Source organism: Trachurus japonicus, chromosome 12 (genome assembly GCF_045865225.1).
Source record: "Trachurus japonicus isolate A0001 chromosome 12, Traja_1.0".
NCBI classification, from domain to species: Eukaryota; Metazoa; Chordata; class Actinopteri; order Carangiformes; family Carangidae; genus Trachurus; species Trachurus japonicus.
The window spans coordinates 17,377,010-17,394,370 of record NC_140918.1 but is presented as its reverse complement, the minus strand read 5'-3'; the positions used below and the strand labels follow the sequence as shown (position 1 = coordinate 17,394,370).

Below are 17,361 nucleotides of genomic sequence, written 5' to 3'. Positions count from 1 at the left end.
TTTAGCATGACATTTATTATATGACCATCATATTTAAGACCCTTTTAAAGGATATTCCTTTTAAAACAAGTGGCTGGACTATTAAATCCAGCAAGAGAGCCAGTACTGTTGAATTTTTAATCCAAATATGCCATCCTTATAAATCACAGTATCGTCCAAAAGATGTGAAAACAACTGTAAAGGCGATGAGTGTGAACAAATAAATAAATAAACAAACAAACAAAGCTTGGGTCTTGGAAAATACTTAAAGCTATAAATCTAAATGGCCAGTGATATAAATGGCTCAGAGCCAACTTAAAGGTCTTAAGGCACAAAGACATTTGTGGCAAGGGACCTAATCTCTTCCAATGTCCGGGGCTTATTGTTGTGCTGTTAAAAATATGTCCAACAAACAAACAATTAAAGCTGCATGCTCATTTTTGGATATAGAGTCACATGGGCAACAAAATAAACTTGTTTCCCCTCACCCTCCCTGTTCTCAGAAAAAAAACATACATCCATTGTGGTGAGACAAGCACCAGACCATTACGAATACAATCAAAATATTATTTTTATATGTTTCAACAAAGAAATCACAAGTGAAATTATATCTAGTTTAATTAACCAGATTAGGTGAAATTAATTATTTTTGAGTCTAGCTCACTTTTATCTTGAGCTCCTTTTTCTAGTCTAATGGCACATTTTTAAGAAAAGAGCTTTATTATGCTTCACGCTGGCACTGGTGAGGTATTGTGTTCTCACTGCGTCCGTCTCTTTTGCATGAGTGCAAATGTTGAACTCATGAATGAGCTGAATGTTTTCTGGTGGTGAAAGCTGAAGGTGTCTTGTTCACAAAATTTGTCAAATCGAAAGACACGTGACGACGCGACATTTAATACTGAATCAGTGCAAGGGATGCAAGTTATATAGAGTTGTCTGATTGGTCTAACGTCCTAAAATATTGCTGAGTCACCACTTCGCTGGTTGTGAAGCTAACACCCTTTGAAGATCCCTCCTCTGCAGGTCAAGATTAGCTCTCTATTCACCACCACTCTGCATGCGCTTATGATTAAAATTCACTTGTCTATGTAAATATAAAGTGTATTTACATTAACATATATCTATGTAAATAGAAATGGCCTATTATCTGGTCAAACGTCCACATGGACATTAGAATTTTGTGGTCAGGGGTCAATATTATCTCACTTAAATGTTTTTGGCCATAACTCGAAAATTGATATGCTAATCATGACAAAATTTCACACAGGTCTAATGGGATAAAATAGTGGAGCGTCAGAGGTCAACTTAAATTTGAGATCACGATGTCCAAAAGCTGATGTTTTATGACCATTATTCAAAACTAAGGAACAAAGAAGCAGATCAAAAACCACATTTTATGCCACTTGATTGGTTGGAGACGCAACTGCCAGGTCTTGTCTTTTCAGAGAGCTGCGACTATTAGAGCTGCTACTAAAGAAGAATCATTCCTGGGCAAAAATGAATTTTGTTATCAAAAGTTCTTCAACGGTGATAGAGGAAGTGTGACTAGATGGAGCTGGTTTGTGTCAAGTGTAGTTGTTTGTTGAGTTTGGGATTTTGCTGTTTACCTCCCACTAGGGAGGGAGCTAAAGCAGCATACCATAATAATCCCAAGGTATATACATTAAGAGGTGTAATTCCCAAGATTGACTGTCATGCACAAGCACACACATTTCCTCCCCCTGTGGACTGAAGCCTTAAAACTTTGGAACATCAGCCGCATACTTTTCTGTTTTATGGAGTTTCTTGTCACCTGTTGTGTTCAATCAACTTGACACACACAACTTTTTTCTATTTTAAAAAATCCCTTGATGAATAAGAAATGTGAGACAGCGGAGAGATTAAAAGCTTTGGACAGAGTCATGGATTTCAATTTGAGGCCTACGATTTTGGCACTTGTGATGTTTGCCTGCGTGATTACGCACTCGGTCGGGTTTGATAACGTCGACGAGGCAGTTTTGGTTCAGTTTGGATATTTTACATTTTTACAGGTCACGTTTGTCTCGTTTGTCTCTGACGTCTCCCCCTCCTCTGCTCCGCGCTGACTCTCGATGCCTCTCCAACTTTGAACATTTCAGAAGATATCATGAATATTGTATATGCTCTCCTGTTAACATGATTGGTTTTCTGCCTCCCTCACTTTCTTTGTTTGCCCTCTCTCTCTTTCTCCCTCTCCACAGGGGTGGTTCTCAGGAGAAAGACAAGGCTGTGTCCTCATCCATAGTATCCTCTGTTCAGTCCAAAATAACTCAGGTATTGTTCTTTGCTTTTATCCCAGATATGTCCCCTGCTGAACTTTAGAGCTCACCCAGGACAGGCACTGAGTGTTGTTCTGTTTCCACCATGCAAATGGGAGGGACAGAAAGTACTGTTCATTTTCACACACAAAAATACAGCCTAGTTAAAAATACATGGCACTTAGAATCTAGTGCATGTATGCGTTGTAGAAACATGGACTAGATAAAGCAGAATATTTAGGACGAATAAAATTTGAATCTATCAGTAAATTACATCTGTCTTAACTTCATATGTAGTAGTATGAGTCTCTACATAGTTTTATCTGTTACCTGGTGGTTACTTTGGGGGTTTGTGTGTGTATGAAGAAGTATAATCTAATTTATAACACCTGCAGAACAGCAACCTCAGTCAGTCTCAGCTTGACTGTTTATTATTGTACTGGGAATTGATGACAAAATGATCTCAACTCAATGTCCTCTAACTTGTTTTGAAGCTGTCGAGTGTATCACACAGTATCATCAGCGCCAGGATTTCAATTTGGTGTGTTAACATTACAACGTTACTATAGCAACACAGGAATCTGGGGGGAAGGCCTGGGTAAAGCCACTAAAAACCAATTCCCTTACCTCTAGGTGATGTATTTATTCACAGCTCTCATAAACACACACTCACACAGGAACTCAGTAACTTCTGCCTCAATACAAGTCAGGAAGTGCTTGTTGAGTTTATATTGCTCCATCAAGTAACCTTTAGGTAAGGTGGTGCTGTGTTGAAAAGCATTATTTTATTTATTTAAATGTGCTTCTGGTGTTTTGCCCTGCTATATGTGATATCAATACCATTTTAGCCAAATGGTGCTATTTTGGCAGACAAAAGTTTGCATGCTGACAAACTCACTCTGGCTGAAATTGCACTTTCGGCCCCTGTACTCTTTCTGGGAGCCGAGCCAATAATTGTGGAGGCGATAGCTAAATATTGTTGATGCCAGTTTGGCGGCAGGCGAAAGTAGAGGTCGTGGCACGCCTGCCCCTGACAACACAAAATATCTCTTGCGATTTCACCTCTCTTCTGTGCTCTTGTGCCGCCCTGATACTGTTTCTTGTCTCGCTCCTGTAAATTCAGACAAGATGGGGAGTTTCCACTTTCCGTGAGTTCAGTTTTAATTAGATATTTTGCTAAACATTATAACCCATTAAGACAGTTTCTTGTTTTGTTTTGTTTTTTACCAAAGTTATAACTCAAGTCTGAAAGTTTCTGTATTTTTGAATGTCTGTGTAGCCTCCTCAGCTGCAGTCTGTCTACACTTTTTTTTTTCTTTTTCTATCTGAGATAACATAGACCATAAACATCAGTAATCCATATTTGCATCAAATGTAAAAGGTTACCACAGAATTTCCCCCCTCTGCTGTACAGAGTTTCACAGCCAGTTTCAGCTCATTGTTCAGCCGGCGGCCCAGTAACGTCACAGTGTTGGCTCCCTCTCATTGCATTCATATTCATTTCATAGAAGGCAAAAACATCTGTAGAACCACTATCTGCTTGTTACCAAAAGGCAGACAGATATATAATGAACAGATGGAACATCTAAAAAAAAAACAACATCATAATATCATATCATATATGTCATAATATTATCTTAAAAAGGTGATGCAGTCAGTTTTGTGTTTCCGCTGCCTCTAAGGTGGCCACGAAAGCAGAGTTGCTGCAGGTTTAACACGGTATGTGGTGATATGATTTAGACTGGATGCCTGCCACTGTCGCCATGGGCTTAAAGACGGGATAGACACTTCCATCCGTAAAATCATATACTCTAGGCTCTGTATGCAGCCACTTCCTGACAGTTGTCTTTACCAACTGTCAGAGTGACAGTGGTGAAGTCATGTTAGAGTTGCACTCATATTTAACGCTAAGTGAGTCTAACACTTACATACAGTGTTATTTCTGACACAGTCAGACTTGTACTGTACGTGTGGCACAGATTTGACACAAAAAGACGATGGCAGACATAACATGTTTGCTTGAAATGTCATTACAAAAACATGGGTGTTAAAGCTACAGTTGGCAACAGTTATTTAGTCATATTTGCTGGAACTGTTTTTAATTGCTGGATAAGAAGAAGACTGTTCTTGTTACAGTTAGCTAACTTCCAGACTGAGAAAGATGGTTTTGGAGTCTCCGGTTGCTATGGATATGGGATGCCTGTGTAGTGCAAAAACAGCCGCTACTTAAAGGTCCAGTGTGTAATATTTGTCATGGTTTATTGACAAAATCTGAATATACTACCAATGAATATATTTGTATAAATGTATAATCGCTATAAAATAAAATACGTTTGGTTTTCATAGCCTTATAATTCTTCTTTTATAAATACATATAGCAAGGGTCTTGCTTAGAGAGTGTCGCCATTTTGCGCCGCCATGTTTGTACGGAATGGAAAAATCCAGCCAACCAGAGAGCACTTTTCAAGAGTTTCACGTTTAAGCAATATATCACGACAGGCCGTGGTATATGCTCATTATAAACGGTTACCAATAAAGGCAATATGGAAGAGGGATACGCAATCAATTTCATGTAGTTTTATTCAACCATAAATACGCTTCGCGTCGGGCCGAACAACGCCCCTTAGCCGTGGTATAATGAGCATACCACGGCCTGTCGTGATATATTGCTTTTATAAAACGGTTACCAATAAAGGCAATATGGAAGAGGGATACGCAATCAATTTCATGTAGTTTTATTCAACCATAAATACATATTATCCAATAAAATAGCCCCACTGTGAAAAAAATAGTCCCACCTCTCCAGACGTTAGCTCCTAGTTAGCTCTGCATCTCGTCTTTTCCTCCGCTTTTTTTCAGGTGAAAGTCACTGCTCAGTCCCCTCTACCATTGTTAACCCTCGCCGGAGGTGAAAGTTCACCTTAAACATGTGAATTCAACTACTTTAGTCAATTTTTTAACATCGTAAAAACATCAGCTGTCTTCTGCTACGGACTGCAACAGTCCGTTGTCATGGATACATGACAACAACTTCCATTCATACCAGTCATACGTGCCTGACGCGGAGTGATAGTTTACGCTGTGATAAGGCTTTAGAATAGTAGCCGTGGTATATGCTCAATATACCACGGTTAACAGCCAATCAGATCGCTGGATTTCACCTTTCCGTTTTATAATCATAAATAAACCATAGAATTATTCAATAGATAGGTAATAGAATCGGAATGCTAGATGTCATTGTTTTCCCCTCATTTTACACACTGGACCTTTAATATGAGAGGAGTTTTTGGGTGATCACAAGGTTTTGGAACCAGACTGCGGAGATATTATCCCACTCATCCACAGGAGTGTTAGTGAGATCAGCCGCTGAAGGTGGGCGACGAGGTCTCGCTCGCAGCCTGTGCTCCAAAATTCATATTAACAGCTGTTTAACAAGCTTTGAGGACGTGAACACCGGACTTTTTCCTTAAAAAAAATTGGAAGTGATTCTTTCTTTGCTCTGAAGCATATGTGTTTCCACATTCTTTGAGCTGCATAGAGTACTGTAATGGAATGACTCGTTTGTCTGTGACAGTTTAAATGCAGCTAAGTGGTGGGCTGTGTCTGTGTTTTGCTTTAGTGCGGAACACCATGTTCCCCATTTGGCTGTTAAGAGCTCACAATAAAGCAAATGCTGTGTCTGAATAAACGGTGCACGCTCATTAGTCTCCATGTAACCTCGCACACACCTCGCCAATAAACTCTGACCCCCGGTGCGCATTCCTCCTACACCGCCCTGTTGCCGTCGCACCATGCAATTTATCGCTGCTTTCAGAAATGCATCGCAGTCAAATGCACGCACACACCAGATCTGGGAGACAAATAATGTGTCAAAGGCTGTAAACTAAATGGATTGAAGCCAAAAAAGAAAAAAAACAGTGCAAAGGTAACACGAGTTATGCTTGTCTTTAATTTTCTTCGTGTGAGTTTTGTGTCAACAGACTCTCACCTAAATGAGCAACAAAGGCTTTTAAATAGTAAAGTGAGCTGCAAGCTAGTGTTTGGTTCAGTCAATCACTATTAAGACCAAAAACCACAGTGTTCAGTTGACTTTTTTCCTTTTAATTACTTCTCCTCTTAATCTAATCTGGCTCTTTCCTTTAGCAATATTGTGATATACTGCTCATTTACCTAATTTTGACTAGCTGTGGAAACATGGAGAAAACATCCCAGACAAATTTCAAAATCAATTACCCTCATTTGTCAAAAGCTCTAAATCAGTTCTGAGATGAAAGACATTTGTAAATTGTTTGAGCTTCTCTGCATTTTCAGTCGAGCTCACCATTAATCTTTAATTAATAATTCTGAAATATCTGTAATTTCCTTTCAAGTGATGCAATATTTTGATGTATTGATTTGCGTACGACCGGTGTGCAACTACATGCAATATATTAATGTACTTGGTATGTAGGCATACACACCTAGTGTGAAATTTAGCTTTCCTGTTTTTAGTTCGTAAATGACTCGTAAAACATGTAATGCAGCAACAGAGACTGGGAGTTAATCGGTGTCAATAGAGTGTGAATGAAGAGACGACACTGGCTCCTCTGTTCTGCTGTGATCCACCAAATTTGGATCGTGTGGAGGGAGGGAGGGAGGGATCTCAGAATGAGTTTCCAGTGTTTACCAACTAGCTGCACCACACACACACACACACACAGCCACACATCTCGTGCAGCTTCTCTCTCATCAACGGAAACATCATATTTCTTTTCTCTTTCTCATTATCTCACAAACAAACAAACAAAAACGCGAGCCCCTCTCCTGCCTTCATCTCAACACGCTCAACATAAAGCAGCTCGTGAAGACGCGCCGTTCGCCCCACTGCTGCAACACGCACAGATTCGCAACCACTAACTACTCATACCCAGACTGTGATGTTTTACAAACACGTCTTGAATAATTCAGCGCGTCCTTATCTTCCTAATGGTCTCTTCGTTCCTGATGGAGCGCCGTTGCTATTTGCCTCATCCCGCCTCTCATTTTCCTAATGTTTGCCTTTATTTCTCTGTCTCCCCCTCCTCCTCCTCTCCTCCTCCCCTGCTCTATGTTTTATGCGGTTTACTGTGTTGGATTCATAATTTGTGCACCTTCGGAGTAGCTTTTAAACCTGCAGTGAGATTTATCAGGCAAGCGTGTGAATATGAGCTCAAGGTGTTGCACAGCTCGCTCAGGATGTTCCTACAGTGGAATTGTTTAACGTTGCAATCAGAAGAAAATCTGTGAAATTTCTCGCCTCGTGTGATGCAACTTACTTTCAAACTGGTTTTGGATTTTACAACTCCTGTAACTTTAGCCGGACTAAGACACCTTAACTCCTCAGTAAGTCTTAGGAGCGGGGTATAAACTGCACAAATTACATATGAAGAATAATTATGCTTTCTTCTTCGGCCATCACTGGTGTCTGGATCTCCACAAGACCTTTATTTTTTACTGAATCCAAGTTTTTCCCACAACATTGAGCTAAATTTTTTTGCGGAAGGAGATGTTTCTCCCACGGGATAATGTGTAACTAACTAACTAATGTTTTGTGAGTGAGAAGAGCAACACAAGACAGACAGAGAACACCCACAGCCATTTCTAAGAAAATTAAAGCCCAAAGAAAATGAACCGGCAACAATTAAAAAAAAAAAAAAAGCAGCAACTAGGATTCAAAGAGTTATATCCTCTTATAATTTCAAACTTTAAAATCATATTGCTCAAGGTTCCAGGTTGATTTAACACCAGCTGTGATAAGTGGTGGTAATGGCAAGTGTGGTTTAATGCTGGCCGCAGCCAAAGCTGTTTGAGCTGCTACTTTGTCAGAAACACACCAGTGGAGAAACCGGTTTATCTGTCGTCAGTTGCAGCCAAACAAATTCCATTGTTTTATAGCAGAAATCATTCAATAATTTTTGCCTCTTTTTTTCCCCATCACACTGTGAGCAATCACAATCTGATTTCATGCTGCAACTCTTCATCTAACAGCTCACTGTGGCTGGGTCTTCTTGTTCCATTACTCCCTGAATTAATTAAAGCCGTTGCACTGACACAAAAAAATGGCCAAAATGACCATTGACGTTGTTGTCTTCAATACCGTTTTGAGCGACTGCTGTAACCCTCGCTCCAATTGCCATGACAGCTACTTGTGACTGTTTAACAATGAAAGCCACCTCTGTGTTAAGCCAGGTGAATAGCCCAGAATAGAAACCAGGAGCAGTATGAAATCCAATCCAATCCTTCACTGATGAGGAAGACTGTGACCAGAAACATATTCACACTCACACACATATTTTGCTTTTCTAAATCTTAAAGGGATAGTTCAACATTTTGGCAAATTGGCCCATTGCCATAATCGCTATAGTCATAGCAGTAGGTTCGTTACCTTTAATTGTCGGTGTAAGCTATTTTTAGAACAGAGGAGCGGAGCGGCAGGCTGCTCAGAGCTATGCTATGGAGGCTAAAGGAATTTCTTGGTTTTCCTCATCAAACTCATCAAATACACAATCCAACAACTCCAAAAGGCTGTCGTGGACAAGTTGTGAGCTGCACAATCACCACGCTATGAGATAATAACGGAACGTTACGAAACGGAGCCGTTTTAGAGGTAAATTCATGCAAAACCACTGATGCGTGTTGCGTTCAGGGACAGTTTTTCAGCAAGCAGTCTCTGTATTTACCCTGTATTTACCTCGAAAACGGCTCAGTTTCGTAACGTTCCATTATTATCTCATAGCGTGGTGGTTGTGCAGGTCACAACTTGTCCATGAAAGCGTTTTGGAGTTTTGGGATTTTGTATTTGATGAGTTTGATGAGGGAAACCAAGAAATTCCTTTAGCCTCCATAGCGTAGCTCTGAGCAGTTCGCCGCTCCGCTCCTCCGTTCTAAAAATAGCTTGCACCGACAAATAAAGGTAATGAACCTACTGCTATGGCTATAGCGATTATGGCAATGGGCCAATTTGCCAAAATGTTGAACTATCCCTTTAAAGATTTAACTTTTTAATAATGGCTCTCATTTGATCTCTTCATTGACACCATTGCACCTTGCAGTGACCCAATATAAAATACTCTATATAACAAGGTTAGTTGCAGAGGAGAATCAGCTTCTGTTCCCACAGGCCTTTCAGATCCAGCGCTCAGTGAGGCTGATTCATTTCTAAGACAGGGTCAGTAATCTGGGTGTTCCTTTGAATTAATGATATAATAAGTAAACATTCCAATTACTGAACCCCCGCAGCTGAAATATGGCACAGCGGTGTGGAGTGTGTTGTTTCTCAGTCAGCAGTGGGTTTGAAAATTAAACTGTTTTCAGATCTAATTTTTTATTTATTTCCTACAGTATGTTATAAAGAACATTTAGGCTATCATGCTATATATTTCTTTTACTATAATTGCTCATCCTCGTTCAGTATTATTCTGTAACCATAGTTGCCAACCCCATGTGGCAGCTGTATTGCAGCATGTAATGATCTATTAATGTGATTTCTTTTCTTTTTTTTTTAGTATTTTTGTCTGAGCTACTTTCTATTCAGTTGATGATGATTTGGATCATGTTTTGTCATATTTTGTGGTCTTTTTCTTTGTGTTTTTCTTTCTTTTCTTTTTTTGTTGAATGCGTTTACTCAGATACACCAGGGTTTAGAGAGACACGGTGTTTTGAATGATTTGATATGACAGCTCCCTCCCTCTGTGATTACAGCTATTAATTTGTCTCATCTGTCAGGAGAGCTCAGAGGTGGATATTTGTCCACGCATGTGTGTGAATCACTCTTGCGATGCAAATGAACACTTCCTGTTCTGCAATGCAAGCATTTGCCCCCTGATCAGCAGAAATTTACATTTCCACCTGAAGAAGGAGGAAAGGAGAGAGAAAGCTCAGACATTGCATTTCAGAAGCTCCTTACTCCACTCCGTACTATTTCCTCATTGAGCTTTTTGTAACTGCTGCTCTCTTCAAATGTCAGTTTGTCCTAACAGTGAGGTATTTACACATGGTAATACATTTTCTTTTGGCCACCGAAACAGGTCAGCTGCCAAAACTAAAGATTAGCTGTACAAGAATTTTGGAGAAGAGGTCTTTTGAGTCTTTTGTCTTTCTGTATATCACGTTTAAAGGCGTATTCAGGAATTCATGGTGCTGCCGTTGTAACTATACAGATCACAAGAAAGCGAAACAGCTAAAAACAAAAAGAGCTAATAGTAGAAGCTGAATACAACACAGGAATTGATTCCCAGTGGGAGCAGCTTTATTAACGGTTTTTTGACAAAAAAAGAGAATAGTAAAGTATTACCGGATCAATTTGTCAATTATTTCTAAATGAGATCAAAGCTCACAGTTTTTTCAAGAATTTCTATGCGCTGTTGCTCTTCAGCACAATCGTTGATTGTGGATGAACTGAACTCTTACGTAGAAGTTCTCTATTATTGTTGGACAAGAATCAATAGATGGGTTTAAGCCGAAACCAAAACAGAGAACCATCTTGAGTTTTGAGCAGGATTTTGAGCCATCGCTGGCTCCAACAACACACGCGATCTGATGTAAATATCCCTCAGGCCCTCATCACGCTGGCAGCCGCTGTTATTCTCCAGTCGGTGGTTTTATTATAGCCTCAGGTGTATACCAGTGTTGTCGGCTCTTACGCCCACGTTCCCTGCACCCGTGATGCATGAATCTGAGTGTGCTTCATTATGCTTGTAAGTTTATTCTCAATTACTCATCGACAGGCATGGCACACGGAGATGTGTCTTACATTTAGTTCATTTGTCTCTCATCTGGTTTTTTTTCAGGATCTGATGGCCAAAGTGCGAGCCATGCTTGCCACCTCCAAGACCTTCCAGCCTCCCAGTTCCTAAAGAGATGACAAGGCTTCCGCTCGTCGCCACAACAACCTCGGCCTATCAGCAAGCGGCATTTTCCGATTTCCTGGAGATTTATCTGATCTGGATCCGTTTCCCTGCGTTTTCCCCCCCTCCCGATTTATTGTATCATCTTGATTTGAGCATCAGCATGTTCAATTTTGTCACATCGTGTCATCTGCGGGATTGTAAGCGTGAAGCGAAGGTGCTCATCATGCCGAAATATCTGGTCTTGCACCGTACCTGAGAAAACAGTTCATCAGCTGGGAGATCACGTCGGCAGTCGGCATATTTTGGTGAGGGGAGCTAAAAAATGTGGAAATAACCCGTGTTATCTTGCATCGTATTTTAAGACAACCTACTTTTTTTCTCCCACGTGTTGACAGTCGTTCTTTGCAGTGTTATCAGAAGCTGCAGGAGGTCTGTATTCTCTCCTTCTATGAAGGGTTGTGTTGTTTGGATAATTTCATTTTCTCTCCCTCTTAACTACCATTCTCCACTGTTGTTTCCCCTTTCATTTTCCTCCCCCAGCTTTTCCTTCTCACCCATCTACCTGAGAAGCTGTTCTGATTTTTTACTCTGTCCCTAAGCTCTAGTGCGTGGCCTTCTATTTCTGTTCCTGGTTTGTACTGTAAGGAATTTAATGCAGAACTACTTTCTAATCCAAACTGTCAATAAAGTTTCAATTATGATTTAGCTGTGTCTTTACGGCAGTTCTCTTGATTTTCATTCTCACCTTTGTGGACTCCTTTGTGTCACGCTGGAGTTCAAATATCAGCGACAGGTTCAACCTGCCCTCCAGGGCGTCTCTTCACTCTCCTTCATTTAGGATGCACTGATGATGGAAGAAATTACATTTACTGCCCCAAACCTTCACCTTCATTTACTGTAAAAAGTTTAGTGTCGAGGCAACAGTCCTGATTAACCCGACAGACTCATCTGATATCCTCCAGGTGTCTGCTGCTGCTGCTAAAATGGCACCTGTGACCCAGTGCACATTAAACTCAGTGCACATGAATTGCTAGTTTCCTGCTTGATGACCTCAGGCAGAGTACAAGCTCATAAGAGATTAAATGTTGAGAAAGATAACCCTTTTAAGGTCATACAGAACCTCAAAGTAATCAATAAAGTGCCCAAATCCATTCTGAAACAGGCAAATGGAGAAAAGACACTAAAAGGCGAGATGCAGTCCTCTCCCCTTTATTCTCATTTAAAGTTTTGCCACAGCATCCTGAACATACTGATGTGCTGTTTTTGAGCTTTTGCAGCACTGCTGAGATAAAAATCAATCCATCTATTTTTATTTTACCAACTTTAGACCCTGTTCAGGATCTAAAGGTACGTCGGGTCTTGGTTAGAGATTGGTGTCACATCTCTGAGGGTTCAGTGTATTTACTGGGCTTCCAGACATTGTTAACCGCAAGACTCCCTAGTTCATTGAGTGCATTTTTGTTTCACACAAATTGAATGTGTGCAGGAAAAGGCAAACTGCAAGTTACAGCGTCAGATTTTCTTTCAGCAGAAGCCCACAATAATGTCTATGTCAAAGTGACAAAGTTTAAAGAGATTGTGATCAAGCCACAAATGTTGTACACAGAGGAGGTTGTAGACTGTTTGAATAGTCAATAAACCATCAGGGTTAAACAGAATACCAATGTTCATTTCCTATCTCCAACATTAATTTGTTTTCTCTTGGCCTGTGATTGCTCCCTATAACTTAAACCAAGTGCTTATTGTAGCCATGTCACATCCCCCTAACCTTGATCAAATAACGATAACGCTAATTCTAATCCATTCACATGTCTAATTGAAACCAAACCCTATTCAGAAAGCAATTTCGGGATGCTGACTATCACCACTGTGCAATAGTAACGTAAAATCAGGAAAGACTTGACAACACACTATGGGTTTTCATTGTTCATGACCAAATACCTCTTTTTCACCAAAAAGAACCTGGTGCTAGTGCCAGTGTGGCTCAGCTGGTTCAACACACGTATCTCCAAAGAACCAGTTTGCTTTTCCACTGGCAAGGACGGAGCTGAGTTAGAGCCATGTTCTCCATGTAGGGGCTGCTCCCGTCTTTGTAAGCCTACCATAGAGTTCTCAACAGGCCTGAAAATTAAAACCTGGTCTAACCCAGAGGATTTGAAGCCCAGGCCCAGCGTGGCCCGTCTATTATTTCTTGGCCCAAACCCCGCAAAAGAAATATGGAAAAAAAGGAAGCCGTCTTCATTGTAATGGCAGCGAACGGTGACTTCATTTTGACATTTTGATTCTGATGAACATTAGCCACAGCCTGTAGCTCGGCTACTTAGTTTCAACTATGCTTGCATTGATTACAGACATAATAAGATTTTAATAAAGTCTATGTATATCTTTGCGCTGGTCCTGTTGGCCGGGTAACCCCGCCACAGCCCCTGGCATAATCGATTCTTGGCTCTAGACTAGCAAGGAGTTGATTCTTGTCTGGAAACAGTTTTGAGAGTCAGGAGCCGGTCCTTAGGCGGTCGAAAGGCAAAGAACTGGTGCTAAGTCGGGTTTCTGGCTCCGAACTAGCACTGGAACCAGCTCAATGGAAAAGGGGTAAGAGACTTCTCATTCTGAATTATTGAATTTGCTGATGACATGATCACATTTAGTCCTGAATCACTTGGACTGACTGCAGAACAAAGAGAAAAAGGCGATCCCCTTGCTTGACGGCAACCTCCTCCTCTGTGTCTGTGAACCTAAATACTCCACAGAATTCCGAAGAGAGCTGAGAACACAAGAGGTCTGGGGTTTTGTTGCAGCCCAGCTCAATGGAAATTAACAAAAAGTCAAATATAGAATATAGAGCCACAGGGTCATAACAGCACAATTATAGTCTCCACCAGAGTCAGGTGAGGAGCTGAGGCGCACTAAGGAGCTTTGAACTGGAATTAGAAATGGTATATAAGGCTTGCCAACTCTTCAACCTAACAAAATCAATGCACTTCTTGCCTCACCACCTTTTATAAACCATCAAAAGCACATCCTAACCCAGTCCTACTGGTCTGCAGAGGGCAGTTCTAACCTCCCCTCGTCCCAGCAATAGTCAATTTCTCCACTCCAACATCAGGAGAATTGTACAAAAACATTAGGACCCACACTACCAAAGTAAAGCGCTGCTTCAAGCCCCGGGCCATGAGGATGCTGAATATTCCCTCCCTCCTGACAAACACAAACAGCTGACACAGGCACAGTTAGCAGCTGATGTTCTGTTTTTCTTCTGCATTATCTCCGAACAACTCCCAATATCTTTGTTCTGTCCTCTCGCAGATGTGCAACCGTTTAAAAACCGCACCCTGCCAGCTGCCTTGATGTGTCTTCAATGTACATGACAAAGGGAGCTACAACCAAAAAAATCCTGACCTTTATCAGCTGCCGCTTTCACTTTATCACAAGTAAACCCATCAAAACATGTTGTCTGACAACTCAGCCACTTTAAATGTTTAACTTTTGAATTCTGGTCCCATTACAGCACTCAGAGTGGCAAAAAAAAATCAGTCTGTAGTCATCCTGATTTTAGTGTTGTCCAAACAGTGCTAGACAGAGTGGAAAATTGGGCTGGATTGGTTTCTGTTAAATCTGCTCAAGTCTTATTGAAAAGGCCAAAACTACTTTGTCTCCAGTGGCAACTAGCGAGGGACATGACAACACCAACACCAGAGAAATATAATGAGTCGAGGAGATGTCTGAGAGGTGTAGATGCAACTCAGTGTTAGATGAAGTCTTGCATTAGATTGCAAATAACACACTTGAAAAGTGTTTGATTGAAGTGAGGAATGAACAAGAAACATTTTGTGCTTTTATTTCATCAATCACCAGAATTCACTCTGTTATTCTTGTGTTTTAATAGTTCACGTCAACCAGTTATTCAGATACTTTAGTCAAATTGCATATGTAACCATCACTCCACCGTGACTCATAACAGCCTATGCGGATTTCATATGGGACGAAGTTTGGGTGGTTAGAGAAAGTTTCTATCTGGGATAGAAAAGCAGGTGTTGGCTTCTTGCCGCAGGAAGGTACAGACAGTCCTCCGCCCCCGCTGATAGTGCAGCATGTCGTGTTTGCACAATCACCAAACTTGTGATTATTACCGCAATCACCAACCTTCTATTCATCGACTGTGTGGATGGAGACGGTGTGGTCGACCTTGTAGACTTTGTTTTCTGTTTGATTGGCAGACACTCAGTAGGCTACACCTGTGTGTTTCAGGTAGGCCTACAACCCCCTATCTTAAAATAACTTATAATATGATAAGTATATAACTTATTGTATCTGTAGTTGTGGATGTATATGTGTGGGTGTATAGTCCAGTTGTTGTACAGTTGGTGTAAAAGTTTGGAGGGGATCAAATAGCTGAATGGTTTCATTTCACTTCCATACATGTCTTTATTCTGGCAGCCAAGGGGTAAATTGTGGTCATAACATGTGACCCTCAGATATGATAAGTATGGTAGGCCTATATGTTGCATACTTTGTCTAAGTAAATGCTGCAGGCAGGAGAGACATTTGTGCCTCCCACCAAGCATCAGTGCTGTGCCTGACCCACTAAGGGAACTGTACATTCTGTACAATAGTAACAGTAAAGTTCTCCTGGTAATTTTTAGAGTCCTCCTTACTATATTTTCCTTCCTGCATTTCTTCAACTTTAAGTGAGGGAGCTGAACATCTTAGAGAAAAGGTCAAAACAGTATAGCAATACTAGTGCAAGCTGACAACAGTCTTACATTTACCATCACTTTTCCTCTGTGCGAGGGTTCTTCGGGGCGAGCTGAGAGATTCTTTATTGATTTCACACTGGACTGCCAGATAACTGCAGAGCTGTGTTTAAGCATTTCAGAATAGGTTCAAGCGATGTTACAAGTCAGTTCCCAAGTCATCGAACCGAAGTATGACACTGATGCATGAGTCTCGAGTCGAGCTACAAGTCAAGTCTCAGGCCCTTCATGCCCAGATGAAGGTAAGTGGAGAAAAAAACACACAAGAGATATTATGTAGGTGGCTACACATCTTAACCATCAGGGGTTTTATCACACAACGGTTGTGTTGTGCTGCTGTGCTCTTTGATCAGATGTAGCATGTCCCCCAAAGACCAAGGACTATTATGTTGAAGGCTTTCCTATTGGAAAACTATCAAGAACTCCTTTGGTCAACATAGTCTTTTCTTTTGAACGGCGGGTGGTGGTTCATTATCGCAGATTGGTCATTTTATTATCTTTGGTTAAAGAACGTGGCTAAAACAGTGCTTTTATATACAGTATATCATCATCATTTGTTATCTTCAATTTGTTACAGAAATTAAGACCAGCTCTATGAATAACAATAAGTAATAAGGAATCAAATAGAAACTCATTTATAAATAAAAAAAAGTAAAGTAGAAAAGTTTTACAGCAGATGAGTCCAAGTCAAGTGTCAGCTTTGCCCATCTTGGGAAAGGAAGATGGACAAATGGACAGTCTGTACTACATGGACAGGTTTCTTGGGGTATGGCTGCAAATGGACACAAGGAAGCTTCATCATAAGTTTATGAGCTAAAGAAAATGAAATGAACCAGTTTTTTTGGCATTCCCCAACTTGTGTCAGAGGGTGTCTTGCCATGAAACTGTACGAGACATGGGTCAAAAATTCAGCATGTGGTTCAACCGGCCATTCCAGAGTGTGTGAAAAGACACTTATTTTATTATTTTTGCCCTTTATCTGTCTGTACAGCTGCAGTGACTTTGATAAGGCATGCGAGTGATGCCTTATGCAGCATTTTTCAACGGGTAATTGTGCGCTACGACTGAGGAATAGATAAATATGAGTCGAAAAGAGTCTAGCGAGGAAGATTTGTATGAGGAATGAGCCTGTATCCCTTTATTACCAAAGCAGATAGTCTCATACTCCTTCTAAGCACATATGAAGTTTGTATTACATTCAACTCTTTTGGCCCATATTCCAAATGTCAAAATGAGAAAAAGGTTGATGATACAGTAGGCAAGTGTTTGCCTCAGCATATCCTACACCCTTTTATTCCTTTTATGTTTGGCATCATAGTTGGCAAATTGTACAGTGCTGATTATTCTGCTGTAACTGCCACAATAAATCAGAGATAATGGCCTACAAGGTTAAAACATGCTTGTAGTGTTAATTGTGATCTGCTGGCATAAGTCTGTGGAAATAGATGGGGGTAGTTCTTGGCAATAGGCAAACAAGGTTGTCCA

General features: G+C 40.7%; 1 protein-coding gene across 9 annotated transcripts in view; it reads left to right on the top strand.

Annotated features, from left to right (window-relative positions):
• sfswap (splicing factor SWAP) overlaps window positions 1-11,827 on the top strand; it is a 48,630-nt gene extending 36,803 nt beyond the window's left edge. For all 9 annotated transcript variants that reach the window (XM_085793636.1, XM_085793635.1, XM_085793634.1 and 6 more), the window contains 2 exons: window positions 2,199-2,271; window positions 11,063-11,827. In XM_085793636.1, coding sequence (XP_085649762.1) covers window positions 2,199-2,271; window positions 11,063-11,128 — 139 coding nt within the window. In that variant the 3' untranslated portion in view covers window positions 11,129-11,827. The remainder of the gene's footprint in view (window positions 1-2,198; window positions 2,272-11,062) is intronic.
• The last annotated feature ends 5,534 nt before the right edge of the window (window positions 11,828-17,361 follow it).